General features: G+C 31.6%; 1 protein-coding gene across 1 annotated transcript in view; it reads left to right on the forward strand.

Annotated features, from left to right (window-relative positions):
• The window catches only part of LOC145276938 (uncharacterized), a 480,759-nt gene that overhangs the window by 230,077 nt on the left and 224,477 nt on the right, over positions 1-26,205 (forward strand). The window contains exon 3 of the mRNA XM_080128427.1: positions 12,672-13,580. Coding sequence (XP_079984553.1) covers positions 12,672-13,580 — 909 coding nt within the window. The remainder of the gene's footprint in view (positions 1-12,671; positions 13,581-26,205) is intronic.

A 26,205-nucleotide genomic window follows, 5' to 3' on the forward strand; every position in this document is an offset into this window, starting at 1 on the left:
GCAATTACTGCCATGAGGACATTAAAGACGAAAATATGAACTCAGGATTACTTGATATATTTACATAATTTTCGGAATATTAGAAATAAGCCCCTGGCATGCACTGATCCATTTACCTGATTTTTGAATCAGCAGTACATTCATGTGATTTTTGGAATATGACATCTTATGTCAATGTAGTACGTCATGAATATGATATATGCATCTTTTTACAGCATATAATGACGTCATCACTGGAAGTAAACAATATAACAATAAATATTTAAAAAATGTAAAAAATAAATATTAAAAAATGTAAAAAATAAATATTAAAAAAATGTAAAAAAAATAAATATTTAAAAAATATAAAACATATATATAAAAAATGCAAAAGATAAATATAAAAAATGTAAAAAAATAAATAAAAAATGTAAAAAAATAAATAATAAAAATGTAAAAAATAAATATAAAAAGGGAAACAATAAATATAACAATAAATATTTAAAAAATGTAAAAAATAAATATTTAAAAAATGTGAAAAATAAATATAAAAAATGTAAAAAATGAATATAAAAATGTAAAAAATGAATATAAAAAAGTAAAAAATAAATATTAAAAAATGTAAAAAATAAATAATAATAAATGTACAAAATAGATATAAAAAGGGAAAATAAATATAACAATAAATATTAAAAAAAAATTTTAAATAAATATTTAAAAAATGTAAAAGAAATAAATATTTAAAAAATGTAAAACATATATATAAAAAATGTAAAAAAAATAAATATTTAAAAAATGTAAAAAACTAAATATAAAAAATGTAAAAAAATAGATATTCTAAAAATGTAAGAAATAAATAATAAAAATGTAAAAAATGAATATAAAAAAGGAAACAATGAATATAACAATAAATATTAACAAAATTAAAAAAATAAATATTTAAAAAATTAAAAAAAATAAATATTTATAAAATGTAAAAAATAAATATAAAAAATGTAAAAAATAAATATAAAAAATGTAAAAAATAAATATAAAAAAGGAAACAAATATAAAAATAAATATTTAAAAAATTAAAAAAAATAAATATAAAAAAATGTAAAACAAATATTTTAAAAATGTAAAAAATGAATATAAAATATGTAAAAAAAAATATTTAAAAAATGTCCAAAAATAAATATGAAAAAATATAACTAATGAAAAACTCAGTGAATTTCGTTTTCTCTTTTTGCTACATAACTATGAAAGCAAAAACTTGTAAAATGCACAAAACGTTTTCACCTGTTTTTCTTTGGTTAACAATAAGATCTTCTATATAAATAAAAACATTAGATGTATGTATGTGTGTGTGTGTGTCTGAGATTTAACTGATAGGTCACATAACACTACAATTAACAGGAAATAGTAATCATACACCAGGGGTGGTTTATAACGAGCAAAATCTTTGTTTAGATGGATGAATGACATGTACAGAAATATATCGGCAAGTTGAAATCCAAAATGTTCATTTCAACTTGCCGACATATTTTTACTTCTTCTGCACATACCCAAATTCAGTTCGTTTCTTCAAGTCAAATTCAGTTCGTTTCTTCAAGTCAAATTCGTTTCTTCAATATCAATCTTTCTTACCTATGTCTTGATAGCTACACCGTTAGGGGATATGGTTGGAGTGCTAAAGGTTTTGGTTTCGATTCCAGCTGATGACACTCAAATCATTTTTTCTTTTTCAAACTTTTGAAATCACTGCTATATATTAGGTACAATATTCAATAGAGAATAATAATAATAATAATTATAAATACAAAATCTGCATGAATTAAAATATATGTAAGCATATTTCATGATCCAGCAAGGCCGGGCACCCCCTGCTAGTAAGTAAATAAAAGAACAAGCTAGTTTAGATGTTAATGAATAAAAAACTTTATTAAAAATAAATTTTTAAAAGTTAGCATGCATACTTGTTCATCTATAGTATTCATAAAATTCTAAATGTTTATTTATTTATTTATTTATGTGTGTGTGTGTGTGTGTGTGTGCATATATACACCAATAAAACTTTTGAACGGATGCACCAAATTAAAAAAATTTTTTTTTTTACCTGAAAGGTGTGAGTCCCTAGATTGTCCTTATCTAGATGGTTTGTAACAAAGAATGCCGAGTCATACAAAAAGCCCAAAATAAGGGTTTTGGGGCCGTTTCGTGCAATTGTTGAAAATGTTACCTGCCCATGTCAACGGAATTTAGCACTGTCTGTATACAGTTGTGGTAACATGTTTCGGCATATGGACAGGAATTGTGGTGCAATGGATAATGCGTCTGACTACTGATCAGAAGATTCCAAGTTCGAATCCTGGCAAGTTTGTAATAATTTTAACCATCAGTTTATCCAACGTTTACTCATTACCCTTAGTTGGGATATTTTTGTTTTTTCAGTGATTTTGTTTTGTGCATATGGGAATTTCCCATAATTCGAGTTCACGAGGTAAGCATTGATGGTAAGACGATGTTGAGTGTACTTGATGTTGAGTGTACTTGATTTTGTGTTTGACTCTGTATTTTGTGTGGCCAACGCTAGTATCTAATATAAAACGAAAAATGTTGCTGCCCAAGATCAAGGTTTGATGACCAATGCTTTTAAGAAGATGAGTGGTCTCAGCAATGACAAAAAGTGTAGATTCTCCCACACAGAATTAGAGAGTGTGAGCCACCTGACATCCAGCTTTAAAATTCTACTGGGCAATGCCTATTATACAATGCGACAAAATGCAGCATGTATATATCCCCACGGAACGACCTATAAAAAGTTAAATATTGAATGCAGCAGCAAGTCCTAGGAACGTATACGGAAAGAACAGCTGGAAATAAGTCATACATCATCCACTATGACTTTGCAATTCCTACAGCTACATACCTAGAAAACCGAGCTATTAAACCTGACATACTTTTATTAGACAAGAAAGAGAAAGAAGCAACCTTAGTAGAAGGTAGTGTCTCGAATAATGCTGGCGTTAAAAAGAGTTGAGAGGGAAAAGATAACAAAATACCAAGGTCTTATGTATGACATGAAAAGAAACTGGAATCTAAGGAAGATCTCCATCATTCTAGTAATTATAGGAGCAACTGAACTCATTAAAAAGAATTTTTTTAAATTACCTGGTGAGCCAAGTGCAAGAGCGATTCAAACAATTGCACTTAAAAAGACAGTTAAAATCTAAAACATCTCTCGGTTGGAATATATGAGATAGTGAGTGAATGTTTGATATCCAATAGGATGCCTCATCCCCAGTTAAAACAAAATTATAAGAAAATAGATATTTTATTTTCAAATGTGGAAAACTTTCTTATTTTTTATTTTTTATTTTTTTTACGTTTGGAAAAAAATGCTTATCGACAATAAAATTTAATTTTTAAAAAGGTTCTTGTAAACAATGATGCTTGACTCGTTTGGTTTTTCCTTTATTTTCTCAAAAATCATCAAACCACAAAATTACATTTTACAGAGTTCTTAACAACCCTGGAATCTTTAGAAAAATGTCTGCTTTCTACCTTTCTTCTGTTTTTTTTTTTCCTTTAATTTTGAAACACTACTTTGTTACTCTGGAAAGGAAACAATTATCAAACTCCTAACTTAATATTACTATATTAAATATGAAATCATTTGTCCTTTTCCTCTAAATATTAAAATGCAAAACTTTAAATTAAATATTCGATGACTACACTTTCCTTTATTTATTTATATCTTAAATAAACAAATATTTAATTCCATATATATTTTAAATAAGTAATCGTTTTGAGTAAATAGAAAATAATCAGGATTTTCTTTGATATTCTCAAAATATTTTGGCTAATATTTGATTTTCAACTTCCAAAAGATTACCATTGAAACAATGACATTTTTAATAATCTTCTTCACAAAACAATAGTCGAAATTTGGGATTTCCAAATATAACCTTTACCAATAACTTTTCGGTCATATATATATATATATATATATATATATATATATATATATATATATATTAGCTAAAGTACCTGTCGTTGATTGGATTCAAAAGCAGTCTACAGAAAATGGACTCTGATTTATGAAAGTATGATAGGTTATGAAAAGGAAGGGTTGTAAAGAGATAGCTTCGAATTTGGGGGTATCAAAACCAAACCAAAATATGATGAAAGTAAAAATAAAATAGATAAACCTCATAATTTATTATACCATATCTGTTCACACTGAAACATTATCACAATATTCTGTGTATCTATATTAAAAAACCTTCTTAAACTTTGTGACATATTTCCATTCTATGGAGGTCAGGCGCGAACGAACACCCCATAATTTTATTATACCATATTTCTTCAAACTGAAACATAATTATCAAAGTATACTTACGCAGATAGATATGAAAAGTCTTTATTAAAGTTTGTGCCTATTTCCATTCTATGGAAGCCATGCGCGAACGCAGACCCCACAATTTTATTATACCATCCCTATTTAAGTTAAAACATACCTATCAAAGTATTCTTATGTACATCTATATCAAAAACACTTGTAAACGTTTTTTTTTTTTAATTTTTAATTTTTTTATTTCCATATTTTGTGCACCAGGCGCAAACGCAGACACCACAATTTTAATGAACCACTGTTCTGCCAAATCAAACATACCCATTCCTGTGTCTCGATACATCTTCTATCATTATATGTAATCAGTTTTTTAAAATAGTCAACCATATAGGACCCTATTCGTGACCAGACACACACACATACACACAGACATTCAGCTTTATATATATATATATATATATATATATATATATATATATATGAAACTGAATGCCTGTGTGTGTATATATATATATATATATATATATATATATATATATATATATAAAGCTGAATGTCTGTGTGTGTGTATGTATATATATATATATAAATATATATATATATATATATATATATATATATATATATATATATATATATATATATATATATATATATAAATTTTTGGAACTTTTCCAAGAAAATAAATTTAAATTGTTATCAAATCACTAGGTGAAAGTCTACAGTCGAAATTGATTCAGTAGTCAAGAAATTCGCATCATAAATAATTAAGAGAGAAACGTCTCAAATCTCTGATACTATATTTCAAATAATTCTCGGCATCATAACATCGTGCATACATAAAAAAAGAATTAAATAAATTAAATTCGACACCATCTCCACCCCCAAAATGTACATTATATTTACAAATAGACAAAAAAGACAGTTTTAACAAATCCAAACCAATTTACTACCTGAAAAAAAAAAAAAAAGAAATATAATCTGTCAAAACCTTTACATCCCAGACTATCATGTGACACAAATTAACCAATCAAATGATGATCTAAAGAGCAACCATTTGAAATTGTGTACTTATGCAGAACACGGACAATGCAACAAAAGGAATGTGTAAATATCTCCACTGGACCATCTGTAAAAAGTAGAATATAAAATGCAGCAGCAAATCCTAGGAACATGTTTACCAGAAAAAAAACAGTTGGAAATAAGTTGTACACCATCTATTATGACTATAGAATTCCTACAATTCCTATATTTTAGAAAGAATTTTCAAGTTAAATTCAATTTTTATGTCTTTTGTGTATTAAATTGTTACATCGAGATACAGAATACAAAAGGTCCTTTCCTCTCCATGTTAAGAATGTGTTTCTAAATTATGACGTTATTATTTCAGTACGCTAAGTACCTAAAATTGCATTTAAGAAAATATCTGCTAACAATGCGCTCCAATAAAAAAAAAATTAAATCAGTTAAAATTTGAACCGAAGGAATTATCTTTTTATTAGAGAGTTTCAACTTAAAATAAAATGTAACCACAATTTTTTTTTTTATAAAAATAGCAAACATTGATTTATTTTTGAAAAGGCGCTGTAGTAATAAATATAAGGAGCACAGAAGATTTTTCTTTTGTCAATGTCTTAAACTCTCTCTAAAGATACTTATATGAAGAGTAAAAGGGATTAAAACTAACTCTAAAAATGTTGCACCCCTCTGCCTGTTCTACAAGTACTTTAATGGTGAATGCTCTGACAAACTACACGCACTTGTAACCCCTCGACGTGAATACCTCCAACAAACACCACAAGCAGCTAAATCCCACCCCTATACAGTAGAGATCCCTCGGTGTAAGAAAGCCTTCTCCTCCAACAGTTTCTTCCCAAGAACTGCTAGACTTTGGAACTCCCTTTCAGGATCCTGCTTTCCCAACTGTACTGACATGCAGAAGTTCAAGTGTAATGTGAACAGACATCTTGCTACTCATCTCCCTTCACAATACCCCTGCAACTTATGTCCCCGATAGTAGTTCCCTACTTCAAAGTGGCACTGTGTCTTGTTTGGAGTAAAAATTGAATAATAATAAAAAAATTATTAAGCTCCACACATATTAATGATATTCTGTCTTTTTTTTCTTTAATGAAAATGAATGGCTTTTAAAATTTATAAAATGTAACTCCAAACGAATGTGACATATAAGAAATGCACTCACAACATTCTAATAACACACTGAGTAAACCACGGTCGGCGAGGTAAAAGGTTATGGCCTCAATTAGAGTTCCAAGATTCCATCAGATCTACTTAATATACCGTATACTTACCTTCCAGTGTGCTGTCTGATGCATGCAAAGGTTATGGGCCTAATTACAGTGTAATATTCCGTTGACAGTATCTGGAAAGCAAAGGCGTCAGACGAGTAGAATTAGGAGACAGTTCTGAGTGGACTTGCACATCTGGATTACACAACTGCAAGATATGGGGCATTGGGGCACATCTAACCAGATTTGTGACATTTAAAGATGGAATCTGTTTGAATGTCTTAATTATGAATGATGGTTTATTGGCCAGGACTTACCTGTAGAACAAGGTGATATTGGTTTGAACAAGATAATAAGTGAGTACACGATATTATTATTATTATTATTATTATTATTATTATTATTATTGTTTCGAATTGGTTACGTCTAAATATTAAGAGAATATTATGTAGAAAATTTTGAACAAGATAATGAGTAAGTATACAGTATTATTACTGCTTTTATTATTATTGGTTTACAAGGAGCTTTCACACAGGTCATCAAAGATCTCTCCTTGTACAACGGCCTGTGGTGTCCCCTGGAAGCTGAGTGACAACAATTCTTCTCAGGTTTCCAGTACTCTACACCGCTTTCGATAACATTTGAAAATAAATTTGCATTATTGCAACAGCTACTTGCCATTGATTTATCGTTGGCAGTGGCTATTAGTTTCCACCGGAATTTGAGTGGCAATAAGCCTATTATTATTATTATTATTATTATTATTATTATTATTATTATTATTTAGAATTGGTTTGGTCTCAATATTAAGAGAATATTATTAAGAAAATTAACGTCTATGCTGAGGATACAACTCTCTATTCAGGTGTTGCTTTTTATCTATCTTGCTTGCACTAATTTAAATATGCAGTTAATCTAGAAGGTGACTTGAGTTCGGATGTTGATGGAGGGGGGGGGGGTAAAAAATGGCTTGTTTCGTTAATCCTATAAAAACTCGGTCTTTGTCTTTCAATTGTAGGTGTATCCCTTTTCTTACCTGAGATTTTTATGGATGGCTTTGTTCTTGAGGAGATATGGACTCTGAAAATTCTTTGCCTTTCTGTCTCATCAAATCTTTCTCATAATTCATATATTAGATTCAGTGCTCTTTCTAAGTCAATTCTCTCTCTCGTTCTAAACCAGGGTTCTTTAAAGTTTTCGAGCAGTGAGGGGGGGGGAATTGCTGAGTTTTTGGAGTTATGCAGGACAAAATAATAAAAAAAAAAAAAATGATCTGAATATGTTTGATAATGTTTTGCCCGTTAGCTTTTAGTTAAACTGGTTCTTTTAATTATTTTCTGAACAAAAAAAAAAAAAAAAAAAAAAAAAAAACGCACTGTTTTCACAGGTTTCTATTTAAAAATTTGACCCTAAAAATAGTGTGTACTATCCCTAGTTCGGAGACTATCATCATATCAGGTTTAGTCATGATCACTCCAGTGATTTGGGCTGTAGGAGAGTATATCTATTATAATAAATCGGTATTCCTGTCTGTTTGTTTGTTTACAATGAGGTCATAGCATATGTGTTAAGGATGATATAATAGCAAATGACGTTATATATGATGTCATTTATGACATCATATATGGGGACAAAAATGAAAGTAGATTTCCTGGGCAACGTTGCTCGGGTGTTTGGAGGCGTGTGTTGAGCAAAAAAAAAAAAAGTGGTAGTAGGAAGACAGGCTCGAACCCTTACCACGAAGGAGGAAAAGAATCGGAAAAAAACCTGACGTCTTTGCTGTTATGACCACCGCCAAACCGGAAGTGACGTAGGTCTAAATTAAGGCTAGACAATCGAAAAGAGGGGATGACTTTCGAAAATATCGGTGAAAAAAGCAACCCCTCCCTGTAGAAAAGTGCCCAGTTGAGGGTGAAGGAATTAATGTTTTTAGCCATTTTTTCGGTATTTGTCGTTTGAAGTGTCGAGCTTCAAAACGATACTGATCTTGTGAAAATCCGTCGCCTCTGTTGAAAGTTTTAGGCACACAAGCAAACATACATACATAGATTTACATATTTGAAGCTCAAAATTTCGACCTAGCCGATTAAAAAGCTTGCCCTATCTCTGAATACGCTTTATGTAAAATTTCAAATGTTTAGACCAGAAATTGTCTTTAGTAATTTGGTAGAGACCGCAGAGGTCAATTTTTTTTAAACTTTGACCCCTATTATAACCCCTTAATATTTATTGTTTGGGGCTCAAATCAAGTTATTAAGTTAGATCAATGTCCAAGGAACCTATATCTAAAATTTCAAATGTTTAGACCAAAAATTGACGGAGGAGTTTGGTAGAGTTCTCAAAGGTCAAATCGTTGAACTTTGACCCCTTAACAGCCACATTTCTGGCCGAAAATCAATTAGGAAAATTTTCCCAAATCTCAGTACCCTGTATATCAAATTTCGAGTCTGTAGACTGAAAGTTGACAGAGTTATTGTGTAGGGAAATGCTCACAGAAAGACAGACACACACACACAGACAGACACTTTCACTTTTATAGATATATATACTAAGACCTTCACCTTTGACCTTAACCTTAAATGGACAATATCATAGTAATCGTTAGTAATGGAAATTTGGTAAATTGGATTATTTAAGGGTACGGCTCATCAAGAACTTGTTTACATTGGACTTGAAGATGACCATATTGTAGTCAGCTAAACTGAGTGAATTTTAAATAAATAATTCTTAATGCTGCCATATTTTAAGTAATAAATAACACTAGTGTATGCAGGTAAAAAAATTATATATATAGTCATCCACAGACTGATTGTTTTGCTGTAACACAGCTCGTCTGTGTAACTAGACTAACACCCATCCCAAGCCAGAGATTGAACCTCCAACCATCTAGTTGATAATCGGCAGTTCTCACCAATAAGCCATGGGGTAGACGCTGGTAAATGATATCTACAATATTTTTATAACCATTAATTGCCACTTTACAGTGCTCTATTTGTTTATTTATACATACACACACACACACATATATATATTTATACATTTTATGATATATATATATATATATATATATATATATATATATATATATATATAATATGTAATACATATATATATATATATACTATGTAATATATATATAAAAATATATAATATGTAATATATATATATATAATATGTAATATATATATAATATGTAATATATATATATATATATGTATTACATATTATATATATAATATGTAATATATATATATATAATATGTAATTACATATTATATATATATATAATATGTAATATATATATATATATATAATATGTAATATATATATAAATTATGTAATATATATATAATATGTAATATATATAATATGTAATATATATATATATATATATATATATAATATGTAATATATATATAATATGTAATGTATATATATATATATATATATATATATATATATAATATGTAATATATGTATATATAATATGTAATATATATATATATATATAATATGTAATATATATATATATAATATGTAATATATATATATATATATATATATATATATATATATATATATATATATATATATATATATATATATATATATATAATGGTTTACAGATCAAATAAGCGACTCTTGATCTTTAGGTTTCATTTCTAAAAAAAAAAAAACAAGCTATCTTAAATTTTAGTTTTTAATTCGCTTATTCATTATGCCTTATGTATGCCTAAATACCGTAACATAAACTTTGTTGAATAACGTAGCAAGGTTGGCTGAGCATGTTTCATCATTGTAAGTTTTTCTTTATTTTTATAAGGCTTTTCTAATGCTCTGAATTACATATTTGTATATTATGCAAAATATTTCTTATGCCTGTATGTAGGTGGTGTACTGGTGATTGGCATATAAAAAATGAATTTAAAGTTAATAGTTCAAATTTCGTCTCATACTTGGAACTGATGCCAATAAAAAGTATCCGATTGTGTGGAGCAGGAGGTTGTTCAACTTGTTCAATCCGTCTTAATTTTCCACTATCACAATCAGGGTAAGATAAAATAGGCAAACGCATCAACTATAGTCAAAGAAATCTGAAAGCTTCCTTTTTGTTGGTTACTATATAAAAATGCAGAGAAAGACGCCATTCCCTTTTATGAATGGGGCACAATTTGTTTTCAAAGAGTTTTCTTGTTTTTCTCATGTATTTCTGCTGATCTCTTTCATCTCCTTTGATTTTACAAGCGTCCACTTTCAGAATGCCTAAATAGTTATAATCAGTGTGTCCACCAGAATGCTTTCATCACTTCTCGATTGTGCAGTTCAGTGCCTCCTGCTATTGCAAGTTTTCCCTTCTTCGTGTCAAGTAGTGTATATTTTCCACTCAGAACCCCATTTGTACATGCTGGCTAACATTTCAAGTTGCATTTATCAGTTTTCAAGAACTGTTTGAATGCGGAATGCAATGCCTCAAAACTGTTTCCCAACCAACTACATGTCCGTTTTCAAGTCCAATGTTGATTAGTTTTTGTTGAGCCATTCCTTTAACTAATTCTACCCTGATTCAATCCATTGTCTGCAATGATAATCACGTTAATTTCACCATTCACCTGACAAAACCATTAACCCTTGTCCTCGAGTGACCTTTAGGCCTTGATGAGCCGTGACTAGTAGGACTTTGTTTTTGGAGCAATAGCTCTTGGCATATCCAAGGCTTTTGATAGGGCATGGCATAAAGGTCTACTTTACAAGATTTCCAGCTACAGAATAGCTGGATATGATCTCTCAGTTTTTAAATCCTTTCTCTCTGATAGAGTAGTCGTCGATTGGGAGAAATCAGAGGCTCATAGTATCAATGCTGGCATCCCTCAGGATCCCGTCCTAGGTCCAACTCTCTTGATCGTTATCATCTCCCAAATCCCATTCTTAGATCACTCATCGACATTTACGTCCTAAAATGGAGCACTGTTGCCACATCTGTGCAGGAGCTGCTCGATGCACTCTATCTTGCCTTGATAGAGTTCAAAACCTGCTTCAAAAACTAGTAGGTGATGCCCTTTCCTCATCCTTGCAACCTCTTTCCCACAGAAGAGATGTTCCGAGCCTGTCTCCGCAGTATCATTATCTTCGTGGGAAGTGCTCGCCTGAGCTCCAATTTATGGTGCCCCCTTGCCAAACTTTCATAAAACAACACTCGTCTAGCTACAACCACTGTCAACAATTTTCCCCACTCTCTATCTGTCCCTAATTCTAAACACATATTCCATGAACAAAGCTTCTTTCCTATAACTGCCTGCATGGGTAACACTGTTCCATTGGCCTGCTTCCCAGCCAATTACAATATGGTAGCCTTCAAGTCCAATGTAAACAAGTTCTTGTTGAGCCGTCTCCTTAAATAATCCAAATTCTACCGAATTTATACCATTAAGGATTACTAAACTATTACCTTACATTCATTAATCCTTATCCTCAAGTGGCCTTCAGGCCTTGATAAATGGTGAATACCTTGTAAAAAAAAAAACGCCTTACTAGAACCAATGTAGAGCATTTTCCTTTCCTTCTCCTCTTTCTCTTTTTCTATCAAAAACCAAGTGGAACTTCTATGAACAAAATTTCTTTCCTTGAGTATTCCATCTGTGTATTAAAATACCACAAGGCTGCTCCTCAACCAGCTATAACGTGGTCGTCTTCAAGTCTAATGTAAACAAATACTCGTTGAGCAGTCATCTTTGCAAATCAGTTCTTGTTATTTTTGTTATTTGCAAATAGCATCAGGTCATCCATATACAGTGCCAGCAAAAAGAAAGTCCGCATTTGTAATTTTTTCAAAAACTGCAGATTTAAACTAAATTTAATGTAACTGTTTAAACAACCGATACCTCATTGGATTCGCCTTTTATTCCTCTATAATTTTACCTTTTCATGTTTGACTTTTAATTGAAATATTCTAAATTTATGAAATGAGTCACCACTTATCAAGGCCTAAAGGCTTACTAAAGTCTAGTAAGTAAATTTAAACTATGATAAGTGAATAGTAAAAAAAAAAAACAAAAAAAAACAATAAAACTAATTTTTATAACCTCTGTAATCTATTTTCTTTCTCGTTTTAGGCGCCACCAATACCGAAACAGATTTATTTGCGAACATCAAATCTAACATCAGATTCTTTAGATTCAGAAAATGACTGCAGAGACGCCTTCTTAAAAATGGATGCAGTATTTGATCCGTTTTTTGCAGAAATGGATAATAACACAGACAGCTTACCAGGAAGCATGTCAAAGAATGCTTCAGATGCTAATGCCAATCTTGAAAACAGCACTGCCACCGTTAACAGACATCTCTTTCCTGAGCCACCACAAGAAAATGGTTCTGATATCGCCCATGATATGGAATACTTAGTGTCCAGCTCAGAGGAAAACACAATTACATCTGCAAGAAATTCTTTGGATTATTCACCCTTATCTCCAAACAGAAATGGTGATGTACTTTTTGAATCTGCTGATGAACAAAGAGAAGAGACTTTCACCATATCCTGTCAACCTGACGAAAGTCTCGGCCTCGTTCTGGGTATGAATGAAATAATAGACTCTTCTGCGAGGGAGGTTAGAAAGGTTTACGTCAAGAAGATCTCACTGAAAGGTGCTATGATCAGAGCCATGAACGAGACAAACACCATTAGGTTAGGAGACGAAATCTTAGCCATTAACGAGACTCAGATTAAAAGCCTGAGCCGCACCGAGTGCTTGAATCTGCTGATAGACTTGCCCAACAAGATTACCTTTTTGCTGCGACGTAATACGGTACCCTGGACAACAGGTCCACGTTGTTCATTTTATCTGAACCTTGTAGACAAAAACCCGGAATCAATTCTCTCCCCAGCTCCCAAATTATTCACAAACGAAGGAAAAAAGATTCCCGACGGATATAAACTTTTGGAAGTTAGCCTTTACAGAGAAGTGTCAGATCTTCTGGGAATTAGCATTGTACCAAGTTATGGTCATACAAGACATTATTACCAGGTAAGTTTTCTTTCTTTGATAAAAAAAAATAAATCTTGTAGCAGTCACATATTCTAATTGTATAATGCACTATTTTCCTTTGATGTAAATGAACAAGTGCATCACTGGAGTGATTGCCCCATCCCCCAGCCAATAAAAAACTCTGACGTAGGAACACAAATTGCCAGATTTCTTCTTACATGATTCCACATGATTTTGTTTCCTGGGTGAGAGTTGAGATCAGTACATCATCAAGAGCAGACATATTTTATCAGTTTCTGTTGTGGCCTTTCAGGCCAATAATAACCAAGACGAATACAGTGATATAATTAACAGACACAGGTGTTTGTTAACAAAAGTATGCCACAGAAGTACACATCATGAGTCTGGGGCCATAACTGCCACAAATTGTGATATGTACTTCCTTTCTACTATAAGAAAGTGTGACACAAGGTCGAAAGATGTGGAGAGTCAAGCCAGTGCTCCTAAAGGACAAGCACTTTGGCATTTTAAAAATTGCTTAGACAGCCCCGTCGGCATTCTTCATTCAGGACGCTTGAGGCAGTAAACAATAATCTTACTCGACCTCAAAGAAGGGAAGCAAGGTTTAGGAGGGTTTTTTTTTTTTTTTACAGAGAAGTCACCATTTATCAAGACCCAAAGGCTATTCGAGGATAAGGGTAAATGTGTGTGTGTGTATGGTAGTTGTTAGGACACTAGTGTAGTAATCATCAGTAGCGGAAATTTGATATAATTTGATTATTTAAGGGGACGGTTCAACAAGAACTTGTTTATGTTGGACTTGAAAATAACAACATTGTGGTCTGCTGGAAAGCAGACCAGTGGAACAGATATTAAGTCTTATTGCTTACAAAATTTCTTACAATTCATTAAGTAATTGCTGATATTTTTATTAAAATTCTCTGATTTTGGTGATAAAAAAATGAAGATCTAAAACTCGTCTCTCTCTCTCTCTCTCTCTCTCTCTCTCTCTCTCTCTCTCTCTCTCTTAGGTAGGGTCCAAAAAAGAGTCTCAAATCTAAGACGTCCTGCACTATCGACCATGCTCCAACTCCTGTCTCATCACTGCAATGTTGCATCTCTTTGCCTGTTTTAGAAGTACTTTAATAGACTGTGTTCTGATGAACTCATAGCACTTGTACCCCCTCAATGTGTAAACCCTCAACTAACAAGACAAGCAGCGAAATCTCAACCCTTCACTGTTGAGGTCCCTAGGTGGTGGAAAGTCGTCTACGCTAGCAGAATTCCCCCTGTTTTTCCTATTTCCCTGACTGTATTAACCTAACCTGCAGAAGTTTAAATGTAGCATAAGCAAACATCTCAATGCTCAACTCCTCACAGACTTCTGTTAAACATGATCCCAAATAGTAAAATAAACATATTGGTTTGTTTGTGAGGAGGAGTAGGCTAATAGGAGGGAGATGCTAGTGTAACAGATTTAAAGATGAAGGGCATGGATCTCTTGCATCACAACCAAGATTCTGGAATTGGAAACCATAAGGTGTGACTCTTCAGTTACACCACTTTAAATGTGGGAAATCTTTACGTCTAATTCAGGAAGTTATACGGAATTTCAAACTGAATCTATAATCTACAGGGGTAGATTGTTTCTATTCTCTTGTATCATCGAATGGAAAACAATATGCAGATGTAATAATATAACATATAAGAATAGATTTATTCTGATAGGTACAATAATAGACGTCCGTGTTAGTAATTACCGGAACATTTATTAAATTAAATGAAAAATATGTAATTTAAAAAAAATTTTTTTGAAATGAACATTTTTTTTTTTCTAAATTAAAATTCTGAAATGAATGATAGTATTAATTATTTGAAAGTGTTTGGGTTTTTTTTTTAATGGAAAACGAAGTAAGAAACTGTTCATTTAAAAACAAAACCCACACACAATTCAAACATTTTTAAAAATTTTATTCAATAAATGTTCTGGTAATGAATGTTTTCTTCTGTGTTACTGTGTTACTCTAATGAATTTGTTTTGATTTATTCAAAAGTTTTGTAATGCTTCAACAGATTTCTGGATTGTCTTCCCTTGACACAAGTCGAACTCTTCAAAAATGAAAACTGAAACATTGTCCTGAAAACTTAAAGTGCAGAAGTGTCATAAGTTTTTATGTGTTTCTGGTAGTTTTTATTTTTATTTTTTAAATGACGGTGACAGTGAAATAGTTTGACTTAAGCAATTTATGCAAAATAAGTGCAGTTAGTGATTCATCTAGACCATTGAGCAGGAAAGATTCTCACTTGAAGAACGAAACAAAAAAGTTTTTGAAGTTTTTCTTTTTTGCTTTAATGTTATTTTTATTATTTTGTTGACATGTTTATTCATACATGACTTGTCCATTGAACGGATAAATTTTATTTCCAAACCTATTTTCAAACTTTGTTACCATCTGCAGGTTGAATGGCAACCTATAGAAATCTATACGTGACAAATGCATTTCAGAAAATAAAGAGCATAATTGAAATTCTTCCTTTTGTTTCAATCGTTTATTAATTAGAAATTGTATTATTTGCATTATTTAATATACTTGAGTGTTGGTTTCACAACATTTCAGCTGTTGTAACCTCTGACTTTCTTCAAGCGTATCTTGTTGAACTCAAGAATCTTCACAAAATTTTGAACAGAACCCTTTATTTAATCCATAGGGGTAGCATGCTCTTGTTCTGTTAGCCATGACCTGATAGAAATAATTTGCAATTGTATTCTGATTATCACTTCAGATGAGTATCACTTACAACTGAATTTTACCAAAGTACATTATCCGTTATCCCACGAGTCTTTGTTGACAATTCTAGCATGAATTTTGAGGGCCTTAAACTTATTCTTGTTTTAAGCACAAATGTCATACATTTTAGCCTGACGATTTCCTAGAGGGATAAAACATGAAAAATTATATGTAACTTAATTAGTAGGGCTGTGACAGCAGCATATTCTTTTCATTGTTTGGATTCTTGAGTATATATCCGTTAATATCTGATATGTTTTTATACAGACTGATGTGGTTCTTGGTTGATTGACTGTGTCTTACTGTGTTGGATATATACTTGAGAGTCAAAACAATGAAAAGAATATTCTGTTGTCACAGCCCTATTAATTATCATATATTTTCATAACTTACTACCTAGCTCTACTGACGTATTAAGCACTATTGAAGTAAATACTGAAAATTGATACATAAGCTATGTCTTATAACCTTTTATGTGGATACATGATTTTTATATATATATATAAATTTAGATGGTGATTTTAGCTATTATTTATGATTACTGTTATTTATGTTTATTTGATGTGTTTCTTGTTTTGGTTGTTTCCTACTTCTCCTCTTCTTCTAAAACGAATGATGACTAGGAATCTGTTTGACTCTGAAAGAAATACTGCACACGCAAGAATATTCACCATCTTTTATTCCCCACGAGGCTTGCACGTATGCAAATGAGAACGAACCTCACTTTAAGCCTAGTCGTACACACAGTGCCATTTCTGCGTTAACCAGCATGATAATCACCTCGTCCCCCACACATTCACACATTGTCTACTGCCCCCCCCCCCCTGATCCTTGACCACAGCATTGCAATGTCGCACTGGTAATCTCTGGCATGTGTTTTATTGCATGGATGGTTCTGAGGTTTCTCCATTTCATATTGTCTGTCGGCAAGGCACTTTGATATAGCCAGCATCATCTAAAATTTCTTCATCTACTCCGCCAGATAGGATGGCATTATTCCGGGGTCGAACATCCTTTGCATGGTGTGAGACACTGTTAACAATAATGGCTTGTCGGTTGAACACTTCTCTTATTGTTCTGTCTTGGAACTTGGATGTGTATCAATAACGAGGCAGCTTGACTCATAGCAGGTCGCCAAAATGATACTGGTTTCAGGCAGAGGCCAGTGATGTGAGCCCTGGGTTGATATTCCTTATCCTAACCTCATATCTTTAGATCCAGTTGGTAGGTGCAGTCAATGATGATGAATCATCCTTTGACGTGACGTTGTACTAATACACTACTTTCTGAACAGAGCACCTCTTTCTAGCTGCAATCCATTTGTCTGCTGGTACATAGGCACACCGAAACTGCAAACACACTTACCAGCTAGCAGAAAACTCCCTGAATTCCCCACTAGTAAATGCAGTGTTGTGAGTAAGCAATTCCTGTGGTGAACCGTGCTCAAGAAATATTAACTCAAAATGCTTAATGACATTTCTAGTAACCTGCCATGACAACAGCCACCAAATCGTAAAATGTGTTGGACCACAATCAGCGACCACTAGGAAGTGTCTGCCATTATTGCCTTTGCCAATTAACTTTTATTGCTAATCTCCCTTTTGTACAACGAACTGAGGCTGGATCAATTATCTGACATTCTTCACATGCTTTTATAGCTGACCACACATCAGCTTTGGTAATTGTTGGACAAACCCGCTAGACGAAATATGCTGTACATCAGATGCTTGGATGTTCACTACTTGTATATCCCTCCATGATCTGACTACTTGTTATTTTATCACTTCTCACAATACAGGTCAGAGCTACAAGGTCAGTCGCAGATATTATCCTCGCTAGGCACCCTTGGATTATGGGGTTCACCAAGTTCCAGCTTGATGAGATCAGAGCAATATCCATAGGCAGTCCATATTCTTCTACCAACAAATTTATCATTTCCAACTATCACCGGAGCAACATTTTGTTCATTCATAGATCACAGCCAACATTTATCTTTGAGTACATCATCATTGCATTTCAGGTGGATGCTGGTCGCCAATGAACTTGCGTCTACACATACATTGATGGCTAGCCCATGCTCACACCAGAGCCCTTGTGAAGGATCGCTCTGCTTCACTCTGGCTATTGTTTCTTGGACCATTTGTTGGAGTGGGGCATCATCTCTGGTATCATCCTATCCTTGGGTCACATCATTAGCCCTTCACTTTATAATGCCTGTTTCTGCTTGGAGACATCCACACACTGGTAGATGTCTGATCACTTTCATGTACATGGAGAAAATGGCACTACGTGTCACAACATTTGGGACATCCGGAATCACACATCCACATTTCCATTGCAATGTGCCAGGCTTCTCCAAACTTCCAATCCAAGCACCCATACACCATCCTCAATCCACTTCAGATCCTTGCTTTCCAGCCCAAACCAAAGAAAATGCTACTTCACTCACTCTGCAAGCACCACGTTGTCGATATTTATGTCATCAATGTATCGCAACGTTGCCTGTTGAACAGCAACATGCTCTGATGGACTGCAAGTACTTGTGGCCCCACAATGTAAATACCCTTGACAAACCCGACAAGCAGCTAAATTCCACCCTACACGGTAGAGATCCCTACATGTAAGAGAGTTTCTACTCCAGTAGTTTCTTCCCCAGAACCGCTAGACTTTGGAATTCAATTCCAGGTCCCTACTTCCCCAACTGTACTGACATGCAGAAGTTCAAGTGCAACGTAAACCAACATTTTGCTGCGCAACACCCTACATAGTATTCCAGTAGCTTATGTCCTTGATAGTAGCTCCTTACACCAAAGTGGCAATGTGCCTTGTTTTGGGGTGAAAATGTAATAAAAAAAAAACAAACAAAACCTCCATGATTGCCTGCCCATGCAAGAAAATTAACTATCTTTTATATTTCGTGAGGCTTGCATGTATGCAAATGAGTATGGGTCTCGTTTTGAGTTGAATCATACATCACAGTGTCATTTCTGTGTTGGTCTACATGACGTTCAGAAAAGAAAAAAAAAACATTCGGTTCAAGAAATCTGAATTTAAACATCTGGAACAGCTTACAGCACACTTATTTATTTATTTTTTATTTTTGCATATTGCCAGTCAAAGTATAAAAAATTGTCATACAGAATATAAATAAATTTATTGTATTGGGTTGCCCAAAAATTTTCGTTTTTTTTTTTTTTTTTCTGTTTTTGTTAGTTTATAGGAAACCCAAACAACAAGTAGCTTAGAAATATAAGAGAGTTTATGCAATTCATTTTTCACGTTCGATTTTGAAATCTTGAGATTTGCCTGATTGTAAACAGCTCAGTTACGTTTTTCACTTGGTTACTGGCGATCATATTTGAACAGCCAGATCAAGGAGCACTTTTTTTCTTTTTTTTTTTTACTCACCTTCACCCCTAACAAGGCATATGACCACTTGGACGTAAGGGGCTACTATTTGAGACCGCGTCTAGGAAAGATTAGCAAGATATTTTTTTTTTTAAATATTCTTTTAATTCAATTTTCACCTCAAGAAGTAAGGCTACTATCAGGGACATAAGTTGCAGGGGTATTATGAAGGGAGATGAGTAACAAGATGTCTGTTCACATTACACTTGAACTTCTGCATGTCAGTACAGTTGGGAAAGGGAGTTCCAAAGTCTAGCAGTTCTTGGGAAGAAACTATTGGAGTAAAAGGCCTTCTTACATCTAGGGATATCTCCTGTGAATGGGTGTGATCTGTATATCAGTACAGTCGGGAAAGCAGATAGCAAGAAGGGAAGTCTAAAGTCTAGCTGTTCGAAGGAAGAAACTATTAGAGTAGAAAGCTTTCTGGCATTTAGGAACCTCAACAGTGAAGAGGTGAGATTTTGTTGCTAACCAAGTTTGTCGGGGATACATATGTATTACTAAAAAGTAGATGAAGTTCTCTTTTCATGATTATGTTAAAATAACAACTTGTGTTTAATGTATCGTTTCCACATTAAATTTTGGGGGAAAAAAGTGTTGGTTATGGAACAAATCAAAAAGCATAAATATATTTTCTTTTTTGAATCGAGATTTATAAAATGAACGTAAAAATCAAATCAACCAAATGTTTGGGGGGTTTCTTTAGCTGTTTTATTTTCTGACAAAAGTCCATTAAGGTCGGCCACGAATAACAACATTAATCTTCAGGATAATCTCCTCTTCACTTATTATATTGAGCGGAATTTGTGGCTTATATGACAAGTGAGCAAGTCTTGCACTTGGGATTACATGTAAGTAAGGATTAAGCAAATCTCTCTTAATCCATTTACCTCATGTCTGTTATTAAGTAACACTTTGAGAAACAAACACTTGTAATAGCAATAAATTAGATGCCATTTTCAAAAGTTTTTTTGTAAAGATTTCGACAACACAACGAAGTTGCTTTATACAAAAGAAATTATTTCTCTTAATTTAATGGAAATATGATACTCTATATCTATAGGTACTTTCTATCTAATGTGTGCATATATATTCTGCTGACATCAGACACTATTATACATACATGCACGCATACATACATACATGCATACATACATACATGCATACATACATACATACATACATCAAGGCTTCCTTCAGTTTGGACAGACTATGGATAACCACCACAAGGGTGCCTGCGCATGAAATTTTTGTGGCAAGAGTTGCGCAATCTCCAACCACACCTCTCGCGAGTCGACATTGTTGAATACCAGTGGCAAGTATATGTACAGAACGACTGGAAACAAATGCCGAGATAAGCAGAAAGCACATACAGCGCCTAGAATTCTGAAGTGATCACCCATCTGGTACTAGCCAAGTTTAATGTTGCTTAACTTCGGTGATCTGACGAGAACCGGTGTGTCAATGTGATTATGCCGTACATACATACATACATAATCAGTCAATATAGAACAAAGTAAAGATATACTCATTTCATTTCAATTACACATCCACATTTGAATTATAATGGCTATATTTATTCCGAATCCCTACAGCCACCTACCTTGAAAATGCTGCTGTGAAACCTGACATAGTCATATGGAATAAGTCAGAGAGAGTTGCAACCTTGATTGAAGTGAGTGTTACTAATGATGGCGGTCTGAACAGAGCTGAAAGAGAGAAACAGACCAAATATCAAGGTCTCATGTACGATATGAAAAGAAACTGGAATCTTAGGGAGATATCAACCATACCAGTTATCATAGGTGCTACAGGGCTTATGAAGAAGAATCTGAAGTTCTACCTAACTAATATTCCTGGTGAACCAAGTGCAAAAGAGATCCAGACAATTACACTTAAGGGAACAACGAGGATACTAAAAAGAGCTCTCGGATGGTTTCAATAAAAAGCGGGGCAATATTGGCAACTGGTTTGGCTGCCCCATACCCAGTATTACAATCTTCAAAGGAAGAAAAATGAAAAAAAAAAAAAAATACAACATAAATTGCATCATATCTTTTCCAGCATCTATTTGTAGATGTGACGTTTAAAAAAATCACACTCACTCCACAACGTTGCACATATTTTAAAATGCCAACGACTTTTTTTCGTTCTTAAATAGAACACAGATAACCTTTTCACGACAAGTATATTTTCAAATATTGTACTGGTATTTTATTTTCTTCAAGTTAATCATTCTGAGAAAGCCTTGAAATAAAAACGAAACGTTGATGAACATATAACTTGGTTTGTTCCCTTTTCATCTCTCCATCTCGTTAGAATATTGTTTCCCTTATTCTCATCATATATATATATATATATATATATATATATATATATATATATATATATATATATATATTTTGAAAAAAATGCTCGCTAAATACACACAATAAATAAATAAATATTTATTTATTTATTGTGTGCATTTAGGCCTAATTTTTTCATTTAAGCAAACATTGTTAAAAATAACAGAGAGCTTCTGTTTAATTATACTTTTTTTTATTTTTTCGATTTTTCTTATTATCTTTCGTTGTGTGAAAATCAAAAATATAATAATAAGAAAATGCATGTGTTTCACGTGGCCTCTACTCTACGTGTACCCTAACAAAGAATCTGACTGGGGTACTAGCAAACCCAGTACCATGAGAACATATAAAAACATGAAGCAACATCAATTCCATGCAATAGCTTGACGAATCCTCATGAGGACGAAGCGCAGCAAATTCTATGCAGTTTAATTGCCAAATATATTTTTAAACCTCACTACCTAGCTTTACTTAAGTATCGAGCGCTGTCAAAGTAAATACTAAAAATAGATACATAATATATATCTACTGACACCAGTAGACACTACAGACTACAGACATTAGTGCAGGAAGTTACGATTGCCGCCGATTGTGAGATTCGAACCCTGCAATGAAGCTATCTCTGTTTCCATTTGCAAGGAACATATCCATGGAGCCACTGTCAATTGCAACGATATTCAAGTGAAATTAAACATGTATAAACATTATTAAATGCCGATCTAGAGTAATCGGTTGACTAATCTTGCACGTAGGCCAACTGGCTGACTTTTCTGTGACTTACTTCCTAAGTAACTTCTTAAAGGGGCGAAAACGATTAAAATTATAAATAATTATTTTTAATACCTACAGACACTAATGTTTCATCCATCCGGAATCATCAGTATTCCAGTGATCAAGATTTCATTCAGTTTTCTTATCATCTTTTCAAAACATTTTTACAGACCATTATAGTCATAGAATATCTCGGATCTTTCAACATGGACTCTTCAGAGTCCAAAGAATTCCTCCTTCAAAAAAGAAGTGCATATATCAATACAATAAACGTAAAAAATAATCATAAATATCAAACAAACCATTCATATTAATTACATATCCACTTAAGGAGACACTTAGAAATCGCTACGCAGAAAATGTAGCTTGTTTTATGAAGTAAAGTCATGAAAAGAATATGCACTACATTGGTCATGAAAAAAACCTGACAGAAGAGTTAATAGTTAATTAATAAGTTAACATTAACAAGTTAGTCAATAAGTTGACAACAATTTCATCAATAAATTAACAAGAAGTTAATTAATAAGTGCACAAAACAAGAAGTTTATTAATATGTTAACAATAACAAGTTAGTTAATAAGTTAACAAGTTGACTAATAAGTTAACAAGAAGTTAATTAATAAGTTAACAAAAGAAAAGAAGTTAATTAATAAGTTAACAACAAGAAGTTAATTAAGTTAACAATAACAGGTTTATTAATAAGTTAACAACAAGTTAATTAATAATTTAAAACAATAAGAAGTTAATTAATAAGTTAACAAAATAACAAGGTAATTAATAAGTTAACAATAAGTTGATTACTAATTTAAAACAATATGAAGTTAATTAATAAGTTAACAAAAACAACAAGTTAATTAATAAGTTAACAACATGAATTTAATTAATAATTTAAAACAACACGAATTAATTAAGTTAACAAAACAAGTTGATCAATAAGTTGACAACAAGTTAATTAATAATTTAAAACAACAAAAATCAATTATTAAGTTAACAAAAACAAGTTAATTGATAAGTTAACTACAAGTTAATTAATAAGTTAACTACAAGTTAATTAATAATTTAAAACAACAAGAATTAATTAATAAATTAACAAAAACAACAACAAAAATGTCAATGTGAATCTGAAATATTTGAATTTCTAACTGGAAGTTTGTGTCTATATTATGCGCCTAAAAATTGTTTAGGTACTTCAAAGAAACTGCAATCTGAGGAATATTTATTAATTGATATGAATTATTAAAATTTTACAAAAATCCAAGGTATCTGAAATTTCATGAAAAGCTTCCACCCACGTTTTATCAAATTTAGCATCAAATTAAGCTAAGCATAAACTAAACTTTACATTTCGCAGCCATATTTTAAAAGTCATAATGATCAGTTCATTAGGTTAGAATTGTATCTTACACACACACACACACACACACACACACACACACACACACACACACACATGCACGCATACTTAACTGTATACAAATAGAAACAATGCTGATTACTAAATGCGGAATATGTCGTCTTGGGAAAAGAAAATTCTAACCCTGAACTTGGTGGGAAGGTTGCTTTATTTTCTTCGAATTCACCGTAACATTTGCATACTATATATTAATGCGATAGCATGTGTGTTATTTTATGTGTCACGCTTACATCCGGGTTGTTTAATTGTTATGTACTTCCATTCTTGTCATAAATAATTTTACCAAGAATTCTTTATAAGTTTTGGTTCCGGTTTCGATTATAGTTGAGGGCACTTAAGTCATCTATTTTTTTATAAATAATTCTTCATAAGTTTTCGTTACGATTTCGATTATAACTGATGGCACTCCAGTAATTTATTTTTTTATGAATAATTTTATCAAAAGTTCTTCATAAGTGTGGATTTCGGTTTTGATTATGTCTGAAGAAACTCAAGTTATATATATATATATATATATATATATATATATATTATATATATATATATATTTATATTATATATATATATTTATATTATATATATATATATATATATATATATATATTTATATTATATATATATATATATTTATATTATATATATATATATATATTTATATTATATATATATATATTTATATTATATATATATATATTTATATTATATATATATATTTATATTATATATATATATTTATATTATATATATATATATATATATATTTATATTATATATATATATATTTATATTATATATATATATTTATATTATATATATATATATTTATATTATATATATATATATTTATATTATATATATATATATTTATATTATATATATATATATATTTATATTATATATATATATATATATTTATATATATATATATATTTATATTATATATATATATTTATATTATATATATATAAATATATTTATATTATATATATATATTTATATATATATATTTATATATATATATTTATATTATATATATATATTTATATATATATATATATATATATATATATATATTTATATATATATATATTTATATATATATATATTTATATTATATATATTTATATATATGTATATATATATATATATATATATATATATATATATATATATATATATATATATATATTTCATTTCGGTTTCGATTCAAGCTAATGCACCCAAGTCATATGGATATATTTTTTTTGAAATCGCAACTTTATAATATATAAAAATCGACAGAACATTAACTCTATAATAATATATACGAAATCTGCAAGAATTAAAATATCATACTGAAGCATACTTTACGACCGGGCTTTGCCAGACGTTAGTGCTAGCTTAGATAAATACTTCTGCAGTTTTAACAAAAAAGCCACAATGACATCAGAGCATCTCCATTTACTCTGAACATCTACAGAATGCCAACATCAATATATTACATATGAATGAGCCCCCTGTGGAATTTCCACAGGTCCCGCTAGTTATTATTATTATTTATTTATTTTAAACTCTAGGAGCTTTCACACAGGCCATCATCTGAGAATGCTCTTTGAAAACAACCTGTAGTGTTCCCTGGAGTCTGAGTAACAATAAATCTCCTCATATTTATGGTACTGACCACTTCTTTCGAAAAAATTTTGCAAATTAATTTGCGTTACCGCAACAGTCGACTTCCATTGATTTCTCATTCATTTCATTTACTGAGATATGGTGACAATAAGCCTCCCAAATGTCCCAGTCCTCCTCGCACTTATTTAGTGGAGGTCTGGTTAGTGCTTTCTTACCTTGGCCTTTCCATATTATTGCTCACAAGAAGCTTTCACACAGGTCATCAAAGATCTCTCCTTGAAAACAACCTGTGGTGTTCCCTGAATGCTGAGTAACAACAAGTC

This window comes from Euprymna scolopes, chromosome 5 (genome assembly GCF_053919585.1).
Source record: "Euprymna scolopes isolate OS-2025 chromosome 5, ASM5391958v1, whole genome shotgun sequence".
In the NCBI taxonomy this organism is placed as follows: domain Eukaryota; kingdom Metazoa; phylum Mollusca; class Cephalopoda; order Sepiida; family Sepiolidae; genus Euprymna; species Euprymna scolopes.